This window comes from Taudactylus pleione, unplaced genomic scaffold (assembly GCF_031769625.1).
Source record: "Taudactylus pleione unplaced genomic scaffold, aTauple2 ptg000135l, whole genome shotgun sequence".
Classification (NCBI taxonomy): Eukaryota; Metazoa; Chordata; class Amphibia; order Anura; family Myobatrachidae; genus Taudactylus; species Taudactylus pleione.
This window is the reverse complement of record NW_028284537.1, coordinates 504,031-527,370: the sequence shown is the minus strand read 5'-3', so window position 1 is coordinate 527,370 and position 23,340 is coordinate 504,031. Positions and strand designations below refer to the sequence as shown.

Below are 23,340 nucleotides of genomic sequence, written 5' to 3'. Positions count from 1 at the left end.
ACTAAGATAAAAGCTGATAATTATACATTTCTAAAGGTACTTTCTGATAATCTGCAACCACAACGTAGAGGCCGATAATCTGTATTTCCTTCATTGTTATCATATGTGGTTTCAGCGTTATAAGTCTAGATTTATCTGTGCAGCAACTTTACATTCGCATACAGAGGAGCAGTCATCATGTATAAGATCGGTTTGTATATAACTCCTGTACAGAGGTCCAGTCTCCTTACACTTCTCTATTTATTTAGGTCAGCTATGATTGATTTCTCCTAATATGAATTTGTTTGTTCAGTCTAATTGATGATTTGATTCGCCGTGAGTCATTTCACTGTAGGCGTGGACATCGGAAGCCGATGGTTAGCAATCATCGATGTATCCGATTCGATGGAAGTACTTTCTTCATCGAATTGCGGGTATGCAATGGTTGGCAGCCATTGGATGCAGCTTTCCGAGGCCCATCTGATGGCTGACAGCTTCAATGCAGCTGTGGACACCCACAAGTGAGGTACGCTGTTCAGCTAATGGACGCTTTCATGCTTCTGCACACAGTATAACCATCGATGGATTCGATGTCAGAAGCCTGGCAACTATATTTTGATGGTCTTCCGATATCCGTCTCTATACAGTCATTGTGACCCTGCCTCCATCCCAAAAGGTAGCACATAGTGATTCATAGTGCCATGCTTCTGCTCCCCTCCCCCACATTTGCCCCTCTCTCAGGATCTCACCATCCCACAAAGTTTGCAAATATGTTCCACAGCCATTCATTTATTTTTATTTCAAATAACCTATCCTTCCTAGAGCAGAAACATTACAGGTAAATTGGACAGTATTTAACTCTATAGGGACTCTGTATAGGGGAGGGGGATATGTTTTTTTGAGGAGAGTATTTCCAAGAGTAATTAACCCATTTAAGAGTAGATTATATGTTTTTGCATTACTATATGAATGTCTATCCATTAGGAAGCAAGGCACAAACTCATGATGCAAAATCTAATGTATACTCTACATTTTCCTGTTAAGTTTTTTGAATTTCTAGGATCTCTTTCCCTCAAAAAGTATAACAAAAAGTTCTGCAAGTGGAAGCCCAGCAAAACAATACTCCTAGCCTCTTTAATAATTAACAAGTAACACTGTGCTCACCACTTACTTTCTGATCTGTTCTGGAATAGACTGCAGTTAAATGCTTTTTTTCCTGATCAAATTTTATACAAAACCATACAGATTTACCTTCTGTGTGCAGCTTTGCATGTGTTACCGGATTCTACCACTAGAGGGTGCACTGTAACATTATCACAGTAATTATGGTACAGCACAGCAATGTTACATATATTAATGTGATGTCCTTGTATTCTAAAAAAGAACGTTGATATTTTTGTTAATACTAAATGTGAACCCCGCCCCATCCCTTCTCCTTTGTATTCAGGAAAATACTTTGAATATGGGTGACAAAAAATGACTCAAATCGCTCTTTCAAACTTAAAGCCTCCCAAGCACGCCAGTTCCTGTTGGCCAATTCGGTTGCTTTAAACCAAATTGACTAAATATTGCACCATGAACTGCATGGTCTCACAGTGGATTGCTCAGAATCCTTTGTATCTGGTTAGTTTTTTTTTTTTTTTTTTTAACCTCTATCAAAAATCAAGTCAGCCAGTGGCTTCCATTTTTGTAAGTAGCTGGAAAAAGTGTTGGGTGCCCTTATTATAGTGCTGTCCTGACCAACCATTTTCTGAACTCTCTGGGCATGTGGGTAGACTACAGTACTCACTAATGCAGTTGTTTGTCACATAGGGGTCTATTTACTAAGCCTTGGAGAAAGATAAAATTGACGGAGATAAAGGGGTCTATTTACTAAGCAGTGTTAGGAGACAGAGTGAAAAGTGATAAGGTACCAGCCAATCAGTTCCCAACTGTCATTTTTCAAACACAGCCTGTGAGATGGCAGTTAGGAGCTGATTGGTTGGTACCTTATCACTTTTCACTCTGTCTCCTAACACTGCTTAGTAAATAGACCCCAAAGTACCAACCAATCAGCCTGTAAAGTGACAGTTAGGAGCTGATTGGTTGGTAATTTATCTCCATCCACTTTATCTCTCTCCAAGGCTACGTAAATAGACCCCATAATTAGATGTATAAGCAACTCTGCATTGCCTTCACTTCTGTTCTCACGCCCTCGCTGAACTTTGCTACTAAATATGCCCTGTTACTACCAGTGCCAGAGCAGGGTGGCACTGCGCCCTGTGACAGCTCCGCCCCCTGAACACGTGACATCATGATGTCACACTGAGGGGACGGGACCACCAGAACTGGGGAGTACAAGCTGCATGTAAACCATTACCTTCATTAAAAAAAAAATTTTTCATGTTTATTACATCCACCTGTGCTGGACTGCAGATGTGTAACGTTATCACTGCTACTGACTCACTGTACTTTATTTCCTCTGAAACAACTTCACTTCCAATGAACAAATGACATATTAGCCCACATGATAGACAGATGTTATCTTGGCACAGGAAGGAGAGGTGGGTATGGGGAAGCTATCCTTTAGCTACACCTCTTTAACAAGAGCTAAAAATAATCAGAGGCTGCCAAAAAGCCCTAGTCAGAATCTTGGGAATCTAGCGCTGTGTTACATGTTGTTCTATAGTATAAATAAAATGAGCTGCTCTATACTTTATAAAGGTTAGGGCTGGTAAACAACAAGCCGAATTACACACTGCTGGCCCCGGCAGGACCACAGCTCTGAAGGGATTAGCTGTCGTCTTCGCACAATTTATGGTTCTGGAAATGTAATTCTTGCTTTCAGTTTTTCTATTGCTGGCAGATCTGAGTTGCCCAGTCCTGGAGCTGTTTCTGGCGCTGGAAGCTGTTTACATGAGTGGGTAGCTGGCATTGTACCAACAGGACCTAAAATACCTCGGAGCAGAGGCTGCTAGCGAGCGGCCAACCACAGTGGATGTAGCTAACAATAGACAGAGATTATTGGTTATTTTTAGAGGTGTGTGAAGCATCTGTGCGGTCCGCCAGGGGCCCAGTGTATCTGCAGAAAGAAGTGTGCTCTGTAGTCTGTCAGTGTGACGGATAGCGGTCGATTGGTCTCAAACTAAAAGGTCGACATTCCGAAGGTCGATCCCAAATGATAGACACATTCTGAATACCAACAGTAAAAAGGTTGACATGGTTGTTAGGTCAACCATCATTCTGTCGACATGTATATAGGTTGACATGCTTAAATAGTCTGAATACACAAAAGGTCAACATTTAGCATGCTGACATTAAAATGTCAACACATTTTTTTTTCCATTATTTTTAGGGTTAGTCTGAGGTGTAGGTTTAAGGTTAGGGGTTAGGTATAGGCTAAAATAATAAAAAAACAATGTGCTGACATTTTGTTATCAACATGTAAAATGTCGACCTTTTCACTTTTAACCCTGTTGGTCTAAATACATATCGACAGAATTATGGTCGGCCTAATAAACATGTCAACCTGTTTACTTTCGACATTCAGAACCAGTCGACCTTTTTGAGTCGACATTCTGTGTGTCGACCAGTATAATCTCGACCTTTTGAACCACACCCTATGTTACATTTCTGTACTACTTCAGACGGGTCTGTGTTTTGGCCCACCCATTCGCCACAGCCCGTTTTCTCAGTAGCAGAGGGCACAGCAGAATGGCTTTAATGTTTTTACAGGAGACAGCGCTTCTCCCTGTTAAATAGCTTCTAGTTACCGCATGTTTAAAGAGGACAGTGGCGGTACATGTATCGCCGGCTGTCCCACTAATGCTATCACCAGCCTCTCTGGATGAGACAGCATGGGTAATGCCCCAGAAAAAATAGTTTATTGATAAAATAGAGCTTTTTCTCTCCACTAAATATATATATATAAAAATAGCCGTATATTACCGGTTTATGGAAACTGGTAAAGGAAGTTCAGACTTCCCGCACAGTGCGCATGTATAATGCGGCAAACATTTTCCCTGTACTGCGCATGCGCAAATGACGGGAAAATGGCCGCTTCGGGCATTTTCCTGTTTTTTACAGTGCCGGACCCCCGTGCAGACGTGGGACTCCGGAGAGGTAAGTAATAGTATGGGTGCAGGGTGTGCGGTGCGGTGCCCCCTTGGACCCAGGGGCCCGTGTTCCCCGCACACCCTGCACCCATTATAGATACGCCCCAGGCGTGAGGCTACCTCCCTTTTTCTCCCCCAATAACTTATCGGGGCTAATTGAATTCCCCCCATAGAGTGATACAGCTGTGGCATCCTTATTTAGATATAAATAATATTAAATTTTACAACGTCTTTATCTTTTGAGATTGTGTTCACCCTTTATGCAAATTATTATACAGTCCCTTAAATGAATGCAAATCTCATAAGTAAACCCTCCAAGTAAATGCATAATTTTCTGAATTAATGTTCCTCAATTGATAATAAACATATTCAGATTAATGTGGGAATATGGGCATGTTTGTCTGAATGGGACTGAATGTTTGCATGTATTTAAATAGAGTTGTATAGTGAGAGGGAGCAGGCAGGGGAATGCATTTTACCAGTGGCGGAGTTTACCTAGGCCTGCAGACCCCCCAGTTAAGTCAACCACTTCGGTGAGCCAGTGCAGTCCGTGACAGCACTGGTTACACTGTGACTGGAGGTGACTTCTCATTGAAGGGCCACCTGCCAGTCACGCACAGGACAGGTGTTTCCTCCCACTGGAACTGCCAGTCCGGGCAGCCCTACACGGCTTCTCGAGGCTGCAGTCAGTTCAGCCCCCAGATGCCAGTGTTATGCGCATGCGTGGCGCCACCACCGCTCATGCGCCGGTCCTCTCGTCTGCCTGATCGCCGGTCCTCCCGTCTACGCAGGCGACAAGAACCCGGCCGGCCAGACCAGCTAGCATCAGCCCCCCTCGGGTAACAGGGCAGGAGCCACTGCTGCACTTTACCTAGGACAGATCAGTTGGGGAGAGAAGTCCCAAACTAGAGATGTGCGGATTGCTTTTAGCAAAACCACCCTCAAGTGTTTTGGTTTGGATTCGGTTTTGGATTTCTTTAAAATTGATAAAATCAGCTAAAACCATGTCATTTGGACCTGTTTACATGCAATCCAAAACCCGAGACTTGGTTTTAAAATCAGAGTTACAAATTTACTACAGACCCAAGACGGGACTCGGAACCCCAGAAGTGATACACTCTGGGACTCTATTCAACTCGGAACCCCAAAGTTCGGGTGTGTTCGTTTTCCGCACATCTCTATACCGAACCTGTATTTGGTCCAGGACTGGGGGGCAGATTTGTCAAATTGTGTCGAGATATCAAGTACCAACCAATCAGCTCCTGTCATTTGTCAAACAGGCTGTAAAATGACAGTTAGCAGCTGATTGGCTGGTCCTTTATCTCTCTCCAACCTTTGATAAATCGCCTCCTGAATTTACTAAAAAAAAAAAAAATCACAGGGGGAAATATCCTAGGTGGCAAGTACTCAAATATACTGTACTGAGAATGTACTGTATGATGTATTTTTCATACAAAGTTCAGTTTTTTACATTACAATCTCTAGCCTCACCTTAAAGGGAATAGTTATTCTAGATGACGTTGCGTGAAATGCTATTTTTGTGGTTCCTTTTGTTTATTTGTGTCTACAATCTTGCTGGAGTGTGTGTATTTGTCTGTTTACAGCTGTAACCCAAGCAAAAACACTGTAATCTAATCTTCCTCTGTTATTAGACCTCTTAAGAGTGATGGCAGAAGACCTGCCAACAGGAGGCGCCATGCTCCCACTTCCTCACCCTTACAGCATACTGTACAGCACAGACGTTCAGCAAAAGGGGTTGAGAATGTGAATAGTGCAATGTGGTGCTGTGTGCAGTTTGTCTGTCAACCAGGCTCCTGTTCACACTGTGATAACAGTTTGCTCCTGATTTCCAATTGTCCACCACCTGCAATAGCCTGGGCTAAATTGCTTAAAGTTAAAAAAAAAAAAAAAAAAAGAAAAACTAAAACCAATTTTTTTTTTTACAAAACATTCTCACAACTTTATAAAAAATGTATATATGGACAACATTTTTGCTGACGTTTTCTATGTAATTATGAAAAGTATCAAAAAAATGAATGTTCTAGATCCTAAGGAGAAAGGAGGTTATGATTCAGAAATAAGCCTTAACCCTTTGCTGATCCAGGAATTGCAATATCTAGTTTCACTGGTGGTAAACTGAATCGCCGGTATCTATAGTAAAATTTAGGTGGTGACCCATCTCAGCCGCTATAGCCTCTTGGGCGGCCTACTGTGGTCTCCTGAAGCCGTGCGTCCCGCGTTTGCACCCACAGCTCAGGAGGAGGGGCGCGTGTGCCTTTGAGGAGGAAAGAACCAAGCTCCCCTGGCATGGCCATAGAGGCCGCACCTGTTGTGGACATGTATTTGTTTCAGTAACATTGGCATTGTATAAGGCAGAGGTTCCTAAACTTGGTCCTCAAGGCAACCTTACAGTCTAGGTTTAAGGATATCCATGTTTGACCACAAGTGACTTAATTAGTGTCTCAGTGAATTTGATGTAACCACCTGTGCTCAACCATGTATAAAACCTGAACTGTTGGGGTGACTTGAGGACAGCGTTTGGGAACCTCTGGTATAGGGAGATATCTTGTTCTCTTCTGTGTCCCTTTATTTGTTACTGATTGCTACAATTTATTTTACTCACTGTAAGTAAATTTACTGATATTTGGCAGCCATAGTCCAAATCCTGGGGCTCCTTGAGACAGAAGAACAGCAAACATGAATGAAGTACAGTAATACAGGAGTTTCTGATGGCAGTAATCTGGAAATGTACAAGTGAAACTGATATGTAGTTTGGATGGCGTTTAGAAGTACTAATTATTAACTTACATTCATAATTAGCTTAATACAGTTCTGACTAGATTACACTGACAGCTCGTCCGTTCGCACTGATTTGTTTTCTCTTCTGCATAACGATTTGTAGTAAACGCCTTTGAGGAGGATTGTGAAATGCTAGCCGGCGGTCATAGGGGTTTCAGCAGTTGTCTTGTTTTTTTTTTGGGGGGGGGCCCAGTGCTGGTTCATAAAATATGGGGGAACCCAACATATTTCCCCCCTGTATTTTTAGAACCAAAACTGTCTCAGGATCCCGGGGCTGGTTATGCTTTTTTTTTGGGGGGGGGGGAACCCTACATAATTTTTTTAAATGAACACTTTAGAGAGAAATTAGAGGCAGAAACATACACAGATCACACTGATCTATGTATGTTTCTGCCAAACTCGCAGCTCAGGAGGTAGTCTAATTAAAACTTCTATTTAGGTCCGTTTGCTAAAATTACACCCGTGATTATAATCACGATTCTTTGTAAATTCCCGAGTTGTATTCCTGGCTATGAAAAGTACTTGAGAGTTTGGCCGATGGTAAATTTCTTTCTATTTGTGTTCTCACCCGAGTTTAACAGTGAGATTCATGATTTCTCACCCGAGTTTGCCTTTAGTAAATTTGCGAGTTGTAAAAATGGCCGAACACACCCGAGATTGCAATTTCGAACAAACACTATTCTTAGTAAATTTACCGCTAAATGGCATCACTACAATGAGCTAATAAAACAACCTAGAAGCATATTGTTCTGAAAAATAAGAGGTATTTGTATTAAAAGACATGCGTGTAAAATGCTGCAAGTATTATTAATTTTTATAGCACCCATCGCGCTTTGGGTCCATCTGTGCATCCTGATGTGCACGACCATTGTGATTTGGGAGGTGGTTGCCTTGCACAAGTGTGAATGTCACCACTGAGCACACAATATTATCACACTACACCCCTCATTAATTCATACTGATATTTCCCTCACAATATACTGCTCATTCCAACCTCATCCTCATGCATGTTTCCTGTACAGTCCAGGTTCTCCACCGCATCTGATGTAATATCGGCTTATGCCTGGCTCCAGTGTGTGTGTAATTCATAGGGATGGCCATCGGGAGGGAGTCCATCGATGATTGCCATCGATGGGTCCATTGGTATTTACCATCGATGGCACACAAACTATCTATGGTGAACTATTGATGGTTTGTACTCCTCGATGGCCACCGCGGGCCAATCAAAAAGGGGGTGGGGCTTAGCGGGTACCGGGGTGGGGCTAAGCTATGTCCCGTCCAGAATTTTTAAAAACAGTATCGGCTGCTACTTGTACATCAATGGCAAAGAACCATTGGCTCTCTGTCATTGGTGTTAAAACTATTAGACATCGGCCATAAACCATCGATGAATTTGAATAATCGATGGTCGATGGCCATCCCTTATAATTCATATAGATGTGAACTCCAGCCCTTGCATGTCCTGTTTACTGTGTGCAATGCAAAATGCATCTTTGCACCATGCAATTAAACCAAAATAACCTCACTCTTGGGGGTATATTTACTAAAGTGCAGGTTTTTAGAAATGGAGATGTTGTCCATAGCAACCAATCAGATTCTACTTAACAGTTATCTAGCATCTTCTAGAAGATAATAGCTAGAATCTGATTGGTTGCTATGGGCAACAACTACACTTCTAAAACCCAGCACTTTAGTAAATATACCCCCTGGAGTATTATATTATCTATATTATTAGTAGGTATGACAAAAAAAAACCTATAAAAAAAAACCAACAAAAAAAACCAGAACAATATCAGGGAGTTGCCTTTCCAAGGGGGTTATGCCTAGCTGGGCACTTTTGCTGTCAGTATCTGTGCCCTCTGGGCTGCAGAGATGCATGTCCTCCCACTGAAGGAGCTCCTGCCCTTGGCATTACTACACTGCACACAAGGTTGTCCTCAGCCCCAGGTAGCTGCTGGATAGAGCAGGTCGGTAACAGGCAGCAGGCAGGGCACTGGCCAGGCACACAGCTTTATCTGGATTGGAGTTGCCTAGGTGTAATAAGGAGCCTCCCACAATGACAAAGGCACAGGCAGAACTTCATTTGACTTTCACTGGCCTCTAAGGGTTCTCAGGACACCTTTAAGGAAAGAAACCGATCTATTGGGGGACAATGGAGACAATTGGAGTACAGATGTTTCAGCCCTGCTTCTACCAGTAAGTAATGATGGCATCTCACTGCAGGGGCTTAGCCTAGAGGGGGCAGCTGTGCCAGGTATGGCTGAGGTTATTACAGTGCTGCATGTATAGCCTGGGTGCTGATGGGACAGTGTGCACTGCGTGGCTTAACCACCTCCCTGCCACAGTGTAACCCCATCATGGGTTAACCATCTCCCTGCCACTTATTCCACCTAGGATGGTTAACCACCTCCCTGCCACAGTGTAACTCCATCATGGGTTAACAATCTCCCTGCCACAAAGTAACCATATGATGTGTTAACCACATCCCTGCCACACAGTGAACCTTAGATGGGTTAACCACCATGTCACAATCTATCCCTATAAGGGGTTAAACATTTCCTTGCCACAGAGTAACACTATGATGAGTTAATCATATCCCTACCACATACAGTAGGAACCATCTCCTTGCCACAGATTAACCCTATGATGGATTAATCATCTCCCTGCCACAAATTAGTTCTATAATGGGATAACCATCTCCCTGCCACAGAGTAACATTATGATGGGATAACCATTTCCCTGCCACAGAGTAACCCTATGATGGGTTAACCATCTCCCTGCCACAGAGTAACACAATAACGGGTTAACCATCTCCCTGCCACAGAGTAACCCAATGAAGGGTTAACCATTTCCCTGCCACAGAGTAACTCAATGGATGGGCTAACCATCTCCCTAACACAGACTAACCATATGACTGTCAGAGGGACCCTGCATTGTGTTAGTGTGCTATTACACAGGTTAACCCCTTACCAGCCAGAGCTATCATATACAGGAATATCATGCGCAGTGTTAATCCTTTGCCCTTGGCACTGCATGATTAATAGGGTTGTGCCACGTAACTCTTCCCCTGTCATTTGTATACCCTACGTGATCAAAATAATTTTATATGGGTTAACCATATACCATATGCAAAGTAGAGAATAGCAGGGTACTTCAGACTTGGTATAACAAGGGTTCATATATTATTTTTTTTTTCTTGCAAACAAATGGATGTAGAATGGTGGTGCTTATGGTTTCCAGAGGTGACAGAATCATTATAGTGCATTGTACAGGTTAACTCTTGGCCTGCCAGGTGGAGGCACCGATGCTAGTATATACTGATCTCTGCATGCCCTCAGGCTGTGATTCTGTGCATGGCTCCTGCTGGATAAATGATTATGGCGACTGCCGCAGGGAAGAAGGAAGAGTTGTGGAAAGCACAGACTTTTCTACGTGTCACCCCAGTGATTGCTTCATGTGTTGTAAATGAATGGACGTGTTCCTGTGCTGGCCGCCATAGTGGGGGAAGTCTGACAGGGATGAGGAATCATATTTGCATACAGTATATCTATACTTTCATTTGTGTAAGACCAGCAATCCTGTACATACCTTTACTTTCATAAGCAGTGCAGTGAATAATAATGTACAGATGTGTCCTCGTACACGATACACCCAACCTCAATACACCATAAGGCGCGAGACGCGCGGCACTAGTGAGCCACTCCGAGAGGTGCGGCGTGCTGTCCTTTTCTTTAAATTTTTTACATCTAATTTGCATCGCAGATGCTGCAAAACACCACTCACTGTGTACTAGAGGCGCCGGGCTGCGAAGTCGCAGGTGAAGCACAGCGGAAATTGGTGTGCGAAAAAGCCGCGGCCACCGCGTCGCAGCACTTCCTATGCAGATTACTCATCCGCAAGCAGAGGTCGCACATCAGATGGATCAGTGTATTCTGACAGAGGAGTTTTGTCGCTTCCAGTTTTATTTGTGCGAATATACGCACATTTTGAGTAAAAAAGATTCTCGGCCCGTGACCTTGTGCGTTGAGTTGGGCTGTTTGGCGCGTCTGAAGCCACAGTGCATGAGAACACATCTGTCATGTAAGAATAATGGAATCAAGCAATATAATCTGGTAAGGAAGACTGGGGCTTTACTCAGCAGTGCATGTAAGTGTAATGCTGAAAGCATATTCACGATTATCGCAAATCTGCGCAGCACCCATTCTGCGAATGTGCAGAACAGGTCCTGCGTGATCGCACACAGCCCTTGCTATACCTCTTCCTGAATGACAGGCAGAGGCATTTAAGGGGCGGTGCGGGGAGCCCCATTTTCCGGGAGTGGCAAGGCCAGGGGCTGCGTCCACGGACGCAGTTTCCGGGCCTCGCAAGTTGGCCAGCCTGAGTAAGCTAAGGCTAAGCTGGCTGGTGGCCCGGTGCCGTCCATGGTGGTGATCTCAGCCTGTGACCTTGGTCGCAATGCTGGGATCACAAATGCAGCAGGGGCAAGGATGGAATTGCAAAGCTGCCTGCGTGCAGCTTTGCAATTCCGTCCTAAGCTGAATTGCCCCCATGTTCTCTTTCTGCTCTGTTATTATGTCTAGTCGTACTCCTTTTATTATCACATAGGGGTCTATTTATTAAGCAGTGTTAGGAGACAGAGTGAAAAGTGCTAAGAAAGTGATAAGGTGCCAGCCAATCAGCTCCCAACTGTCATTTTTCAAACACAGCCTGTGAGATGGCAGTTAGGAGCTGATTGGCTGGCACCTTATCACTTTTCACTCTGTCTCCTAACACTTCTTAGTAAATAGACCCCATAGCTGATATTTGTACGCACCTGTATGCTTCCAAACGTAACATTCTGCAATCATAAGTGGCACACAGGCCCTGGTTTACATGCTGATTGATCTCTCACTGTGTGATTGACCTACTGTATATAATGGTTTTGCTATAGCCCATGTGACTGTCAAATATGTCTGCAGGAATGAAATCGGTATGCAATGCCTCCCCTTCTTGCCAAACCTAACCCTCTCCCCTTAGTCCCTTACCCTAACCCCCCCCCCAGTGGTGCTAACCCTAACCCCCCCAAAACCTAACCCCGTTACGCTGCCTAAACCTAACACTCCCCCCCCCCCCCTCCCACGGCTAACAGCTAAGATGCCCCGGACTTACCTCGTTCGGGATGGCGTCCTTCTGGATTCCGGGGTTGGGTTTAAGATAGGCGTCGATATTTAGACCGGCGGCATCCTGGCCGCTGGTCTGCTAACTACATCCCGCAGGAATATATATAAATATAATGTCAGATGCCACAGCCAGTGCGCTTACAATGGGTGGTAAGAAGCTTGTCTGATTGGGTGGTCACTTGGACCTCCGTATATTCCCAGGAGCCATATGGTGGGCACAGTACTGCTCTATTTGCACTCCCTCCCTGTCGATTTTACACCTGTTAGGTGAATCCTAGAGGGGGTAGCTTATTTTTCTAAAGGTCTCACACTCTAAAAGGACTTATTTATATTTAAGCTCATATTAAGGATGACGCAGGTAGCACTATTTATATTTTGGCATTTTATCTAAAATCCTTTATTTATTTTTTTATATATTTCATGATTACCTTGTTGCCGCAGCATTTAGAAAACATCTAGGTCCATTCATGAGTGATGTAATAGTGATGACATGGGTATTGGAGCAACGTTACTTTGATATTCAAGTGGGCCCTCCCCCCCTCAAACTAGCTATTCTATGGGGGCTAACAGAAATTCCCCCCAAAGTGCTAGCGCAAGTACAACTGTTTAACATTAGCAGCTATTTGGTTCCATGGTCTGTCCAGCCCGAGGTGCACTTAGCCGATTGGGCAGGACACTTTAAATGCCGCTTGAATTGTAAATCTGTGCTGTGACAAAACGTGGTGTTCGTTTCATAGTGAATACTGGTCAAAAAAAAAAACAAACAAAAAAAAATCTGCCTGATGATATAAATACATGTCTGAAAAGCACCCAAGGAATTTGGAAAAATGAACACGTTAAAAAAAAGCCACAGGCGGGCATTTATAAATCTACACCTATTCAAGTTAACTGTAGGTGGAAAACCCTTTCTATGTCTGGCACGGCAGTGGTTGTTGGATTATGGCAAAATACACAAAGTGCATGCTGGGACATGTATCTTAGTAGCTGAGAGCCCGATTCAGATATGGACGGAATTGCAGAGTAGCACACAAGCGTCTGTGCAATTTCATCCATCTAAATTGCAAATGCAGCAGGAGGTGTCTATAGGAAACGACCAAGGTCTCAGCCTGGGATCACCATGGCAACCATCGCCACCATCGGGAACACTGCCTGACACGCCCCCACTCCGCCTTCTCTCAATTAGGATGTGCCTGGGAGGCCCTGCGAGCGGACTTGCAGATGGGAGCGCTGCACATGCGCAGTACACATCCGGCGCATGCGCAGTCCTCTAACAATCGGACTTATGCGCTAACCATCGGGTTAGCGTACATCGCTGAATCAGGCCCCGTATACCAAACCTTCGGTGATCTGCATTGGGCACTGTGCCTCAGTGATGTCCCGCTCCAGTGATTGATTGGCTGCAGTGTTTTGGCGGGAGATTGGGCTTTTCTCCAGTCAGGGTCGGACTGGCGCACAGGGGTACAGGGGAAATCCCCGGTGGGCCCCATTGCCTGAGGGCCCCATCTTCTCTTCTAATGTTAGATTTCAGACAGTGCACTTGTTTTATATATTGTTGCTCTATTACAGAGTAATTTACCTGGTAGAGCAGGAACATGGATGAACAGACCATGCACGGTAGTATCCATGTTGTCAGCAGCCTATGTCCTCTGTAATGGTTAGCCAAGTCTCTGTGGTGGCTGGCCACACCCCTCTGGAGGCTGGCCACACCCTTTAAACATGGGCCCCTACCAATGCCTTTCCCCGATGGGCCCTTCATGCCCCAGTCCGACACTGTCTCCAGTTGATAAATAAGTAGGCAAGTACACTGTATGCTATAAGAGGAGTCTATTGTACTACTGACCACAAAGCTCTCATCGTAAACCGTGAGACTGATTCATGGAAGTACACTCTTGCTACAGCTACAGCAGCCGTAGGAGGCGTCTAGTGTATAAAGACGCCAGTTGTCGCCATCGCAGATCCGAGGGCTGTGTCCAAAGACTCAACATCGGATCGCTCTGCGTGAACATCGGTCATCTCAGCAGCCCTCAGGTTCCTCAGGATGGCCGGTGTTTTTTACGCTGCCGGAGCCAGTGAGTAGTCAGGTATATTATATATATATACCATGTAAACATTTGTTTTAGGAAATACTAGCGCCATGTATGCAGCAGCGAGATATATACAGCCTTCATTAGTGACCCTTCTCTCAAGACACCGAACAGTTATATTAGTCAGGCGGAAGTTTTTTTTGTACAGCTGAACTTTGGAAGCGTTCCGCAGTAAATCTCTGCATGTCCAAGCAGTCACAGACGCAGCTTTGTCCCCGGTTAAGGAAATAGTCTATCATAGATCTCACGTGTACAAGTTACTATTAATGAACAAATGTATTCGGGAGAAAAGAGATGGAGAGCAGAAGGTGGCTCTGAGACAGGAGGAATGTGCGAGGTTAGGGCACAAGATTCGTCACACGTAGGGAAGGATATTTGTCACATGTAAGACAAAGATGTGTGTGACGTGTTTGGAAGGTGTGCGTGTCACGTGTAGGGGAGGTGTGTGAGGGGTGTGAGAGTTCATTGTGCCAGGCGTAAGCAAGTAGCTGGAACTTAACTGGGATAAACTGGGTTTTCGTAGAATAGGTCTGGAACTGTTTCAAATGTTATTTTGTGCCTGCTGGTACTGTACGTGTTAAACAGTTTGTCAGATGGGCAGAACCAGTTCCTACATCTGTTTGTCATTTATAATCGTTTCACTTTATTATGCCTTGTGCCAGCAAAGCAAAAGCTTCTAGCAGAATTGTTCAACACATCAAAGTGGAGTTTTATTAGGTATGAAAATTCTGGCAGCTGTCATGTCAGAATTCAGCAATGTATACATGGATAGATAGATAGATAGATAGATAGATAGATAGATAGATAGATAGATAGATATGAGATAGATAGATATGAGATAGATAGATAGATATGAGTTAGATAGTTAGATAGATAGATAGATAGATAGATAGATAGATAGATAGATAGATAGATAGATAGATATGAGATAGATAGATAGATAGATATGAGATAGATATGAGATAGATAGATAGATAGATAGATAGATAGATAGATAGATAGATAGATAGATAGATATTAGATAGATATTTATGAGATAGATAGACAGACAGACAGATAGATATGAGATAGATAGATAGATAGATATGAGATAGATAGATAGATATGAGATATTAGATAGATATTTATGAGATAGATAGACAGACAGATATATAGATAGATAGATAGATAGATAGATAGATAGATAGATAGATATGAGATATAAAGATATGAGATAGATAGATAGATATGAGATATTAGATAGATAGATATGAGATAGATAGATGGATAGATATGTGATAGATAGATATAGATAGAGATAGATAGATAGATAGATAGATAGATATGAGATTGATAGATAGATAGATAGATAGATAGATAGATAGATAGATAGACAGATATGAGATAGATAGATATGAGATAGATAGACATGAGAGATAGACGAGATAGATAGATAGATAGATAGATAGATAGATAGATAGATAGATAGATAGCTATGAAATAGATAGATAGATAGATAGATAGATATGAGATAGCTAGATAGATATTAGATAGATAGTTAGACAGTTATGAGATAGATAGATAGATAGAGAGAGAGAGAGAGAGAGATAGATAGATAGATAGATAGATAGATAGATAGATAGATAGATAGATAGCTATGAGATAGATAAATAGATAGATATGAGATATAGATAGATACTAGATAGATAGATAGTTAGATAGATATGAGATAGATACACCCATACATACTACACATAAAGCTCAAATTAAAAGCAAATGGCTCCTGAACAAATCATGTATAATATCATCGATAGGGCTCGTTCAAACAAAAAAATGTTGCATTGCAAACAGAAACAGGGACCTGACTAAATCGCCCGTAGTTGCTCTTAGTTGCGCATGCTTGCTCAGCCCCCCTCGCAGTGCTAAAGATCGTCCACAAAACAGACTTGCGTGCAGTTCTGCCTCAGGCCCTTAGGGGCTCATTCAGAGGTGGACGCAGAAGCATCCTGCATATGTGTCTACAGGGGCGCCGAGAGGGGGGGGAGCGGGTACAGATTACGGGGCCCGGGCTTCCTGAGGAGCCCGATGGGGGCCCCGGAAGGGCGCCGCTCCCTCTCCCTCACCGCAGCCCAGCACACAGCATGTGCTGAGCTGCAGTGGAGACTGCTGTGGCTGCTGCGCAGCAGCCACAGCAGTCTCCTATGCCTGTGGGGGGGAGCGATCACACTGATCGCGCCCCCCCTGGCTTTGCGCCGGGCTGAGGGGGAACAGAGCGCCCCCCTTCCCAGCGCGCCGCGCTGCATATCTTTTTTTTTTCGGGAAGGGGGCGTGGCCACTCCCCCCGCGATTAGGCCACGCCCCCTATTACCTGTGTGTCTAATGTTGGTGCGCCGTGTGCGACTTTATGCAGATGATGTTACAGTCCATCCCTTGTGTGCGTCTATGCATCCGAAGGACTGACGTCCATTTGCAGCGTCCATACACGCAGTAATGCCGATTGGTGCGTCCTTAGATACCACCATCGGTCGCACCATAGAAACTTGCAACAGCCCTTTGGCAGGTGCAGTTTCTCTGTCCGTGTATGGGCTTCTGTGTGAGCTTGGGGTTTTCTGTGTCACATTTTCTATAGAGAAGCTGTTTTATTTGCTACACAAGGCATCTGGTGGACAATGCCCAATCTACCCAGGGTTCAGGGGCGTATCTATAATGGGTGCAGGGTGTGCGGGGCACACGAGCCCCTGGGTCTGGGAGGGCCCTGCGCCGCACACCCTGCACCCATAATATACTTACCTCTCCGGAATCCCACGTTGGAGCGGGGGCTCTGGTGCTGCAAAAACGTCTGGAAAATTGCAGCAGCAGCCATTTTCCTGTCGTTTGCGCATGTGCAGTACAGGGATAATGGCCGCCATGGCCATATTCCCGGTGACCTGTGCATGTGCTATAGACTCTGGACACACTCTAGTGCCCAGAGTTTATAACTCCAGCGCTTGCCGAGCACAGCTCAGAGCGCTTCCGGCTGCCGAACGGAGAGGAGGGGGCCCGTGACGGAGACTGCACACGGGCCCCCTCCTCACTAGAAACGCCACTGCCTGAGTTCCACAGTTACTGAACAGTGATGAGTTGGGTCCATACATCTCATCCATGTTTTCCTCATTTTTGCACTATTCATTTACTATTATTTCATTTGTGTTCGTCTTTATTTTCTCTTTCATAAAGGGGCGTCACAATTATTTTATGTTAGGGGGGGGGGGCAAAAGATTATTTCATTGTAGTGCACCCCCTAGCCTCACCCCTCTCCCTCTCCCTCCAACTTATCTGTTGCTGGTCGGTAGCACGAAGGAGGAGGAGGCCGGCACCACAGAAGAAGGGGAGGGCAGGAACATCGGGGAGGTGTAGGCAGGGGTTGTGCACATTATAGCAGCCCACAGCCCCTGCACTGCATGAAGGAAGAGGTAAAAAATATGGTAGTTGCTCAATCAGCTTAATGACATACTACAGGTGCTTGTAAAGGGCGGGGTGAAGGAAGAGGTGTAATGTGCGTAATGTGCGGTCTTTGAACTTAAAGACCGCACATTACAATTCCTCCTCCTCCGTGCAGTGCAGGGGCTGTGCCGTCCCCTTGCCCCCCTGTTCTGATGCCTATGTTTCATATTTCTGTTTTTTTCCCTTTAATTATTTATTTTAACTAAAGTGGGAACACACTTGCCAATATATGTTGTTCGTTTGATCGACTTGCCGACCACCCATACACTGGATGCAGGGACCACCGCCACTGACATCAAAATTGGGCAGGCAAATCAACTAGAGGGGGGGGGGGATTTTAAATGCCCGCCTAGTTGTGATGTCAGGCCAGACATATCGAGCGGCCGATTGGTAAGTGTGTATAGCTTGCCAATTGGCCACTCGGTCAGCAGACCGGTCTCCTGACTGACCCATCGTGTAAGTGTGTTATGAATCTATAAGACTGACCAGTAAGATATGTAGGTCTACCTGGGTAGGCCATATTGACAGAGCTATTTGTGTCATCATGGCCCCCTCTCCCTCCACAATGACATGATTTGTCCTTTGCAGGAGAAAGCGGGCCAGGATGTGTGAGGTTGGCCTTCTCAGCTGGAAGGAGTCACTGAAATTTGTGATTCTCCCAGAACATTGCCGGAGAGTAGGCAAACATGCACATATAAATACAGCACATTTACTGCATACTTGCCGACAATCAGCTCCAGCCTTCCGGGAGGGAGCTGATTGTCGGCTAATAGCAGGGGGCGGGGCCGGCCATTGGGGGCGGAGCGGCCATTTGGTGGCACACTGGGGGCGGGGACCGGGGCGGGGACGCACGATCGCGTCATCGTGACTTCACAATTTTCAGCATTGTGAAGCAGGGGGCGGGGCCACGATGACGCGATTCTGCGCGAATCGCGTCACCGGGCCCCCCGCTGCGGGGGTTTCCGTTTTTTTCAGGGGGGAGGTCGGGAGGGTCGCAAGCTTCCAGGAGGCTTGCCTGCCTTTCCGGGGGGCCGGGAGCAGCACCCGAAAATCAGGAGGCTCCCGGCCAAATCGGGAGGGTAGGCAAGCCTGATTTACTGTGGATACATTATATCACTTCAGTTAAATATAATGCCATGATGTCATGTCAGACAGTCGCATAGTGAAGGAGCAGCTCGAAGACGTGCGCAAGTAATGAAAGATAGGGCTGATTGTTAGCCCCAGTCAGGCCCTGGGAAGCCCTGAGACTGTTCATTTTTGAAACAGCTTACGGGGGTGAACTGTGTGCGATCTGGGTGCCCTTGCTGGCTTTCCAGTGCTCTTACAACGGCACATCGTGGGCACAAATTGAATCGAACCCTTATATTTCTAACTCTCATTCTGGTTCACTTCACTTTAAGCTGCGACAGAAACAGAAGTGACAGACACCTAGGGGCTTATTTACTAAGTGTCGGATTCTAAAACCCGGCGCTACCGATGGTGTTCATGTCCGGAATTTAAAAGGGCAATGAATTTACTAGCAAAACACTGCTAGTAGAAGCATTGCCCTTCTAAATTCCAGGCATTAACATGATCGGAAGCTCCTGGGTTTTAGAACCCGACGCTTAGTAATTAAACCCCCTGGAGCTATCAGTAATGTCTTTTCAACCCTTTCTCTTAAATCCCATTTTCCCCATTTCTTGTGTCCTGTTGTTACCTTCACCGCTTGTTTTTTTTGTGTATTTGTTCAACTTTTTTTTCTCTTTATTTGCTTCCATTTTATTTTTTGCCTTTTTCCTATATTTATACTTCTACCAATGGCAACTCATCCACAGGACTTTTTTACTTTTTGCCTTTATAGATAAAAACCGTAATACTAAACAATTGATTTAAAAAAAAAAAACCCTGCGAAATAGAACAAAGTACTGCTTATAATGTTTATTTTTGCTTGCCCTTTTTTCTCTATCAATTGTTTTTTTTTTCTGCCCCCATTGGTGACTTATGACTGGGCAGGAGTCCATGAGGGAGGGATATAATTGCAAACACGGGGAAAACAAATAATTCCCCTGTGATCTCAGTCCATCAAAAGACCTGCGTCATGGGGGAGGGACCCATTCGGTAAGGTTCAAATCTTTAACTTTAGCAAATGTTTATGTCAATTTTTTTTTATTTTTGTTATACTGCAAGTAAGCATAAATGAAGCCTATGTGAATATTATGGGTACAATCCAAAATATTTTTGGGGCCATAAGAGGACTTAGGGCACAATAGCCTAATCATTTAGTGTTGGTGGTATTTTATTCTTTAAGCTGGTCACAAACCAATGAGTAAAACTCAAATATGTCCACACTTACTGGGAGCCATACACGAGAGGCCGGGTGCAACTGAGACGCTCCGAGTTGAGTAGCATATCGTATTCTTTAAATATTGAGTTTATGTCAACAGTCAGAAAGTCGACATGTCATTAGGTCTACAATGTGTAGACATACATTTATGTCAACATGGTCAAAATGTTGACTTTAATATGTCGGCATGGTGATATGGTCATTAAGTTGACAATCAATGTGTAGACATGCACGTAGGTCGACATTGTCAAAATGTCGACATTTAACGTATGTCGACAGTTTGGTGTTGTCATGTAAAGTGTGAACGTGTCATCTCAAACATGTCGACATTTTAATCATGTTGACCTTAATTCATGTCTACATATTGATTGTCGACCTAATGACCACATCGACCTTCTGACTGATGACATTCAGAACCTGTCGACGTTCTGGTTTCGACCTTCTGAATGTCATCCAGTCCCACCGCACTAGATAAATAGACTCCTTAGGGCCGGATTCAATTAGGTGCGATAAGTGCCGTTTTCGCAGTAAATGATCGCACCAGCGATAATCGAATAGTGAGAAACGGACGATAAGTTTTCACAATCTCAGACCAGGTGAAAAAAAAAAAAAAGCAAAATCCCCCATAATGATGAATTACCCCAAAAGTTTTTGTAATTTGCATTATTTGGCAAAAAAAAAACAGTCAAATTTTGGGTGAAAAAAAAAAATAAAAAATTGCTGAAAAATGGGTTTAACGTATTGGGTCTGGTATTTCAGGGGCTATATGGATGCGTCAAGTATTTTAAACATTGCATTTGGTTGCAGCAGGCATTTTTTTTAACAGTTTTTAAAAGTGCACTTTTACGACACGAAAATATACTTGCACCCCCAATACCCCAATTTACATGTAACAGTAATTTCCTGGATAATATATAATATTTTACAAATTTTTTAAGTATGCAAATTACCGCCAACCGACGCAATATAAGTACCCTAAATACTTTTATTATGCTCAATAATACACTTCTAAATTAATTTCCAATATACGTCAGACATTTTTTTGGGTAAAGACGCAGCTTCCTGCATGTCCTGACTTTTTCACCAATTTTCGCCTGTTTTTTTATCGCACCTACCCGCTTTCACCTGTTTTTTTGTCGAAAACGGGAGTGCGCATGTGATAATCAGCAAAATCGGTTAATTTTATCACCGGCGATATTATCGCACCTAATTGAATAGTCTGTAAGCTCCAATTGGGCAGGGACTGATGTGAATGAAAAATATTCTTCCCATACAGCAACGCATAACTGGTGGCCCAATACAAATAAATGATAATATTAATGCAGTGACATTACTACTGTTCTTTTTATATTTACAGATGTTGATAACAAAATAATGAGTATTCAGGGAAAAAAAATATTATGTTGAATATAGTATTTACAGTGTGCATATCTAACCATCTAAATAGGTTTTTAGAATGATTGTGGTATTCATTATAACAACATGTCATTTACAAACTACAATTGTATAATATTATCATTAGGATAATACCAAGTTGTTACTGTTGCCAGTTGTAACTGAATTTAAGAATAGAATATTATTGCTACATTTACATAATAAAGCCTTAGTTATGATAAAATAATCTGCTTCTTATAACTACAGTGCGCTACAAACCACTTTTTCTAACAAAATTCACTTTCACATCCACTCTTGGGGGTAAATTTACTAAAGTGAGAGTTTTTAGAAGTGGAGATGTTGCCCATAGCAGCCAATCAGATTCTACTTAACATTTAACTAGCACCTTCTAGAAGATAATAGCTAGAATCTGATTGGTTGCTATGGGCAACATCTCCGCTTCTAAAAACTCTCACTTTAGTAAATTTACCCCGTGTTCTCCCAATAGGACGTTGACTTTTTACACTGTTCCTTGTAGCTGAAATAAAAAAAGATTAATAAATTAATGCAAGATCTCATGACCACCATGCTCTCAAGCGTTGAAGCATATCAACCTGTATAGTTTTGTTCATAAGCACTAGCAGCTTCTAGAATAGATCATATTAATTATTTACTAAAAGATCACAAACAAGCCCTGTTGGGTTTGGAAATGATAAAACCTTAGCCCATATTGTATTGCGGGACGAGAACTGCCATGGAAACTACTGCATGTCTATTTTATTTTATTTGTTATATTAAATCACTATATGAAAACTATTAGCATGCCACGGGTGGATACCCGGGCAAAAGAGGTATATAGGCTAGTCGTTAGCAATATTTTATTAGAATTAGGGGCATCTATAAACGCTGCTGGTATTGTCAGTAGCAACTCATTAGATGTTTGCTTTCATTTTCTAATGTTCTCTCGAAAAAAAAACCAATTATAATTTGCATTACTGTTGTTGCACCTTTATAAATAAAAAGTTCCACCTGTATTAGAATATAACAGCCGGGCTCCCCACAAATGGCTGAAACACCGTCTGATTCCGAGTCACACACAAAGGGGCTGTAGCTGCAGGTATGCAGTCGGAAAGCCGACGGACATAATCCCGACAGCTGGCTTCCTGACTGTCATATCCTGGCGAGGGTTAAATGACAGGCATCTAAATCTAGACGCCTGTCATTTTACCGACGTCGGGAGACCGGCGCCCGGCATTCCGATCGAAGTGATGCCGGGCGCCGCAGCGGGGGGTGGGAGGGGGGGCGGAATTAGGTTTAGGGCTCCCGGGGGGACTTAGGGTTAGGCACCCACCTCGGGAGGTTAGGGTTAGGCTAGGGGGAGGGAGGGTTAGGCACCCCCCACGGGGGACTTAGGTTTAGGCAGCGGGGAAGGGGGGGGTTAGGTTTAGGCACTTGGAGGAGGGATTAGGGTTAGGCACTGGGGGGCAAGGTTAGGGTTAGGCACCCCTAATGGAGAGTTAGGGGGTTAGAATTAGGTTAGTGAATACTTACCTTCGACGATCGGGATTTCCTCCTCTGCCGGCCTTCTAGTGTCGGCATTCCAACCGCCGGGCAGGGGTCTGGCGGTAAATCATACCGATTCCGTAGCTCAGGGGGACAGCTATGATGTCGACATTGTTGAAATGTCGACAGGCAACATGTTGACACTCTCAGAATGTCGACATTAGAGTTAGGCTGCGGGCCGGGAATGTTAGGGGTAGCACTAAGGGTAGGTTAGGGTAAGGCTACGAGAGGGTTAACTTTAGGCTACGGGGGGAGGTTAAGGTTAGGCTATGGGGGGGTAGGGTTAAGCACTACAGGGAGGTTTAGGGGTAGGTTAGGGTTAGGCTACAGGGGGGAGGTTAAGGTAAGGCCTACAGGTGAAGGTTAGGGTAAGGCTACAGGGGGAGGTTAGGGTTAAGCACTACGGGGAGGGTTAGTGGTAGGGATTAGGGAGGAATACTTAACCAAACACTGGGGCATCAGATGGCCACGAGACCTGGAAGTCGCCGCTGCAGCCGTCGGGA

The 23,340-nt window shown here is 44.1% G+C and overlaps 1 protein-coding gene across 11 annotated transcripts in view; it reads left to right on the top strand.

Annotated features, from left to right (window-relative positions):
* MITF (melanocyte inducing transcription factor) overlaps positions 1-23,340 on the top strand; it is a 281,278-nt gene that overhangs the window by 128,511 nt on the left and 129,427 nt on the right. The window contains exon 1 of one of the 11 annotated variants that reach the window (XM_088473365.1): positions 620-655. The exons of 9 other annotated variants lie outside the window; for them this stretch is intronic. Coding sequence is in view for 1 of the 2 variants with exons in the window: in XM_088473363.1 (XP_088329489.1) it covers positions 9,025-9,068 (44 nt within the window). In the remaining variant the exon portion in view is untranslated. Of the gene's footprint in view, positions 1-619; positions 656-9,022; positions 9,069-23,340 lie in introns of those variants that run through there. One more of the 11 variants, XM_088473363.1, reaches the window with a different exon arrangement.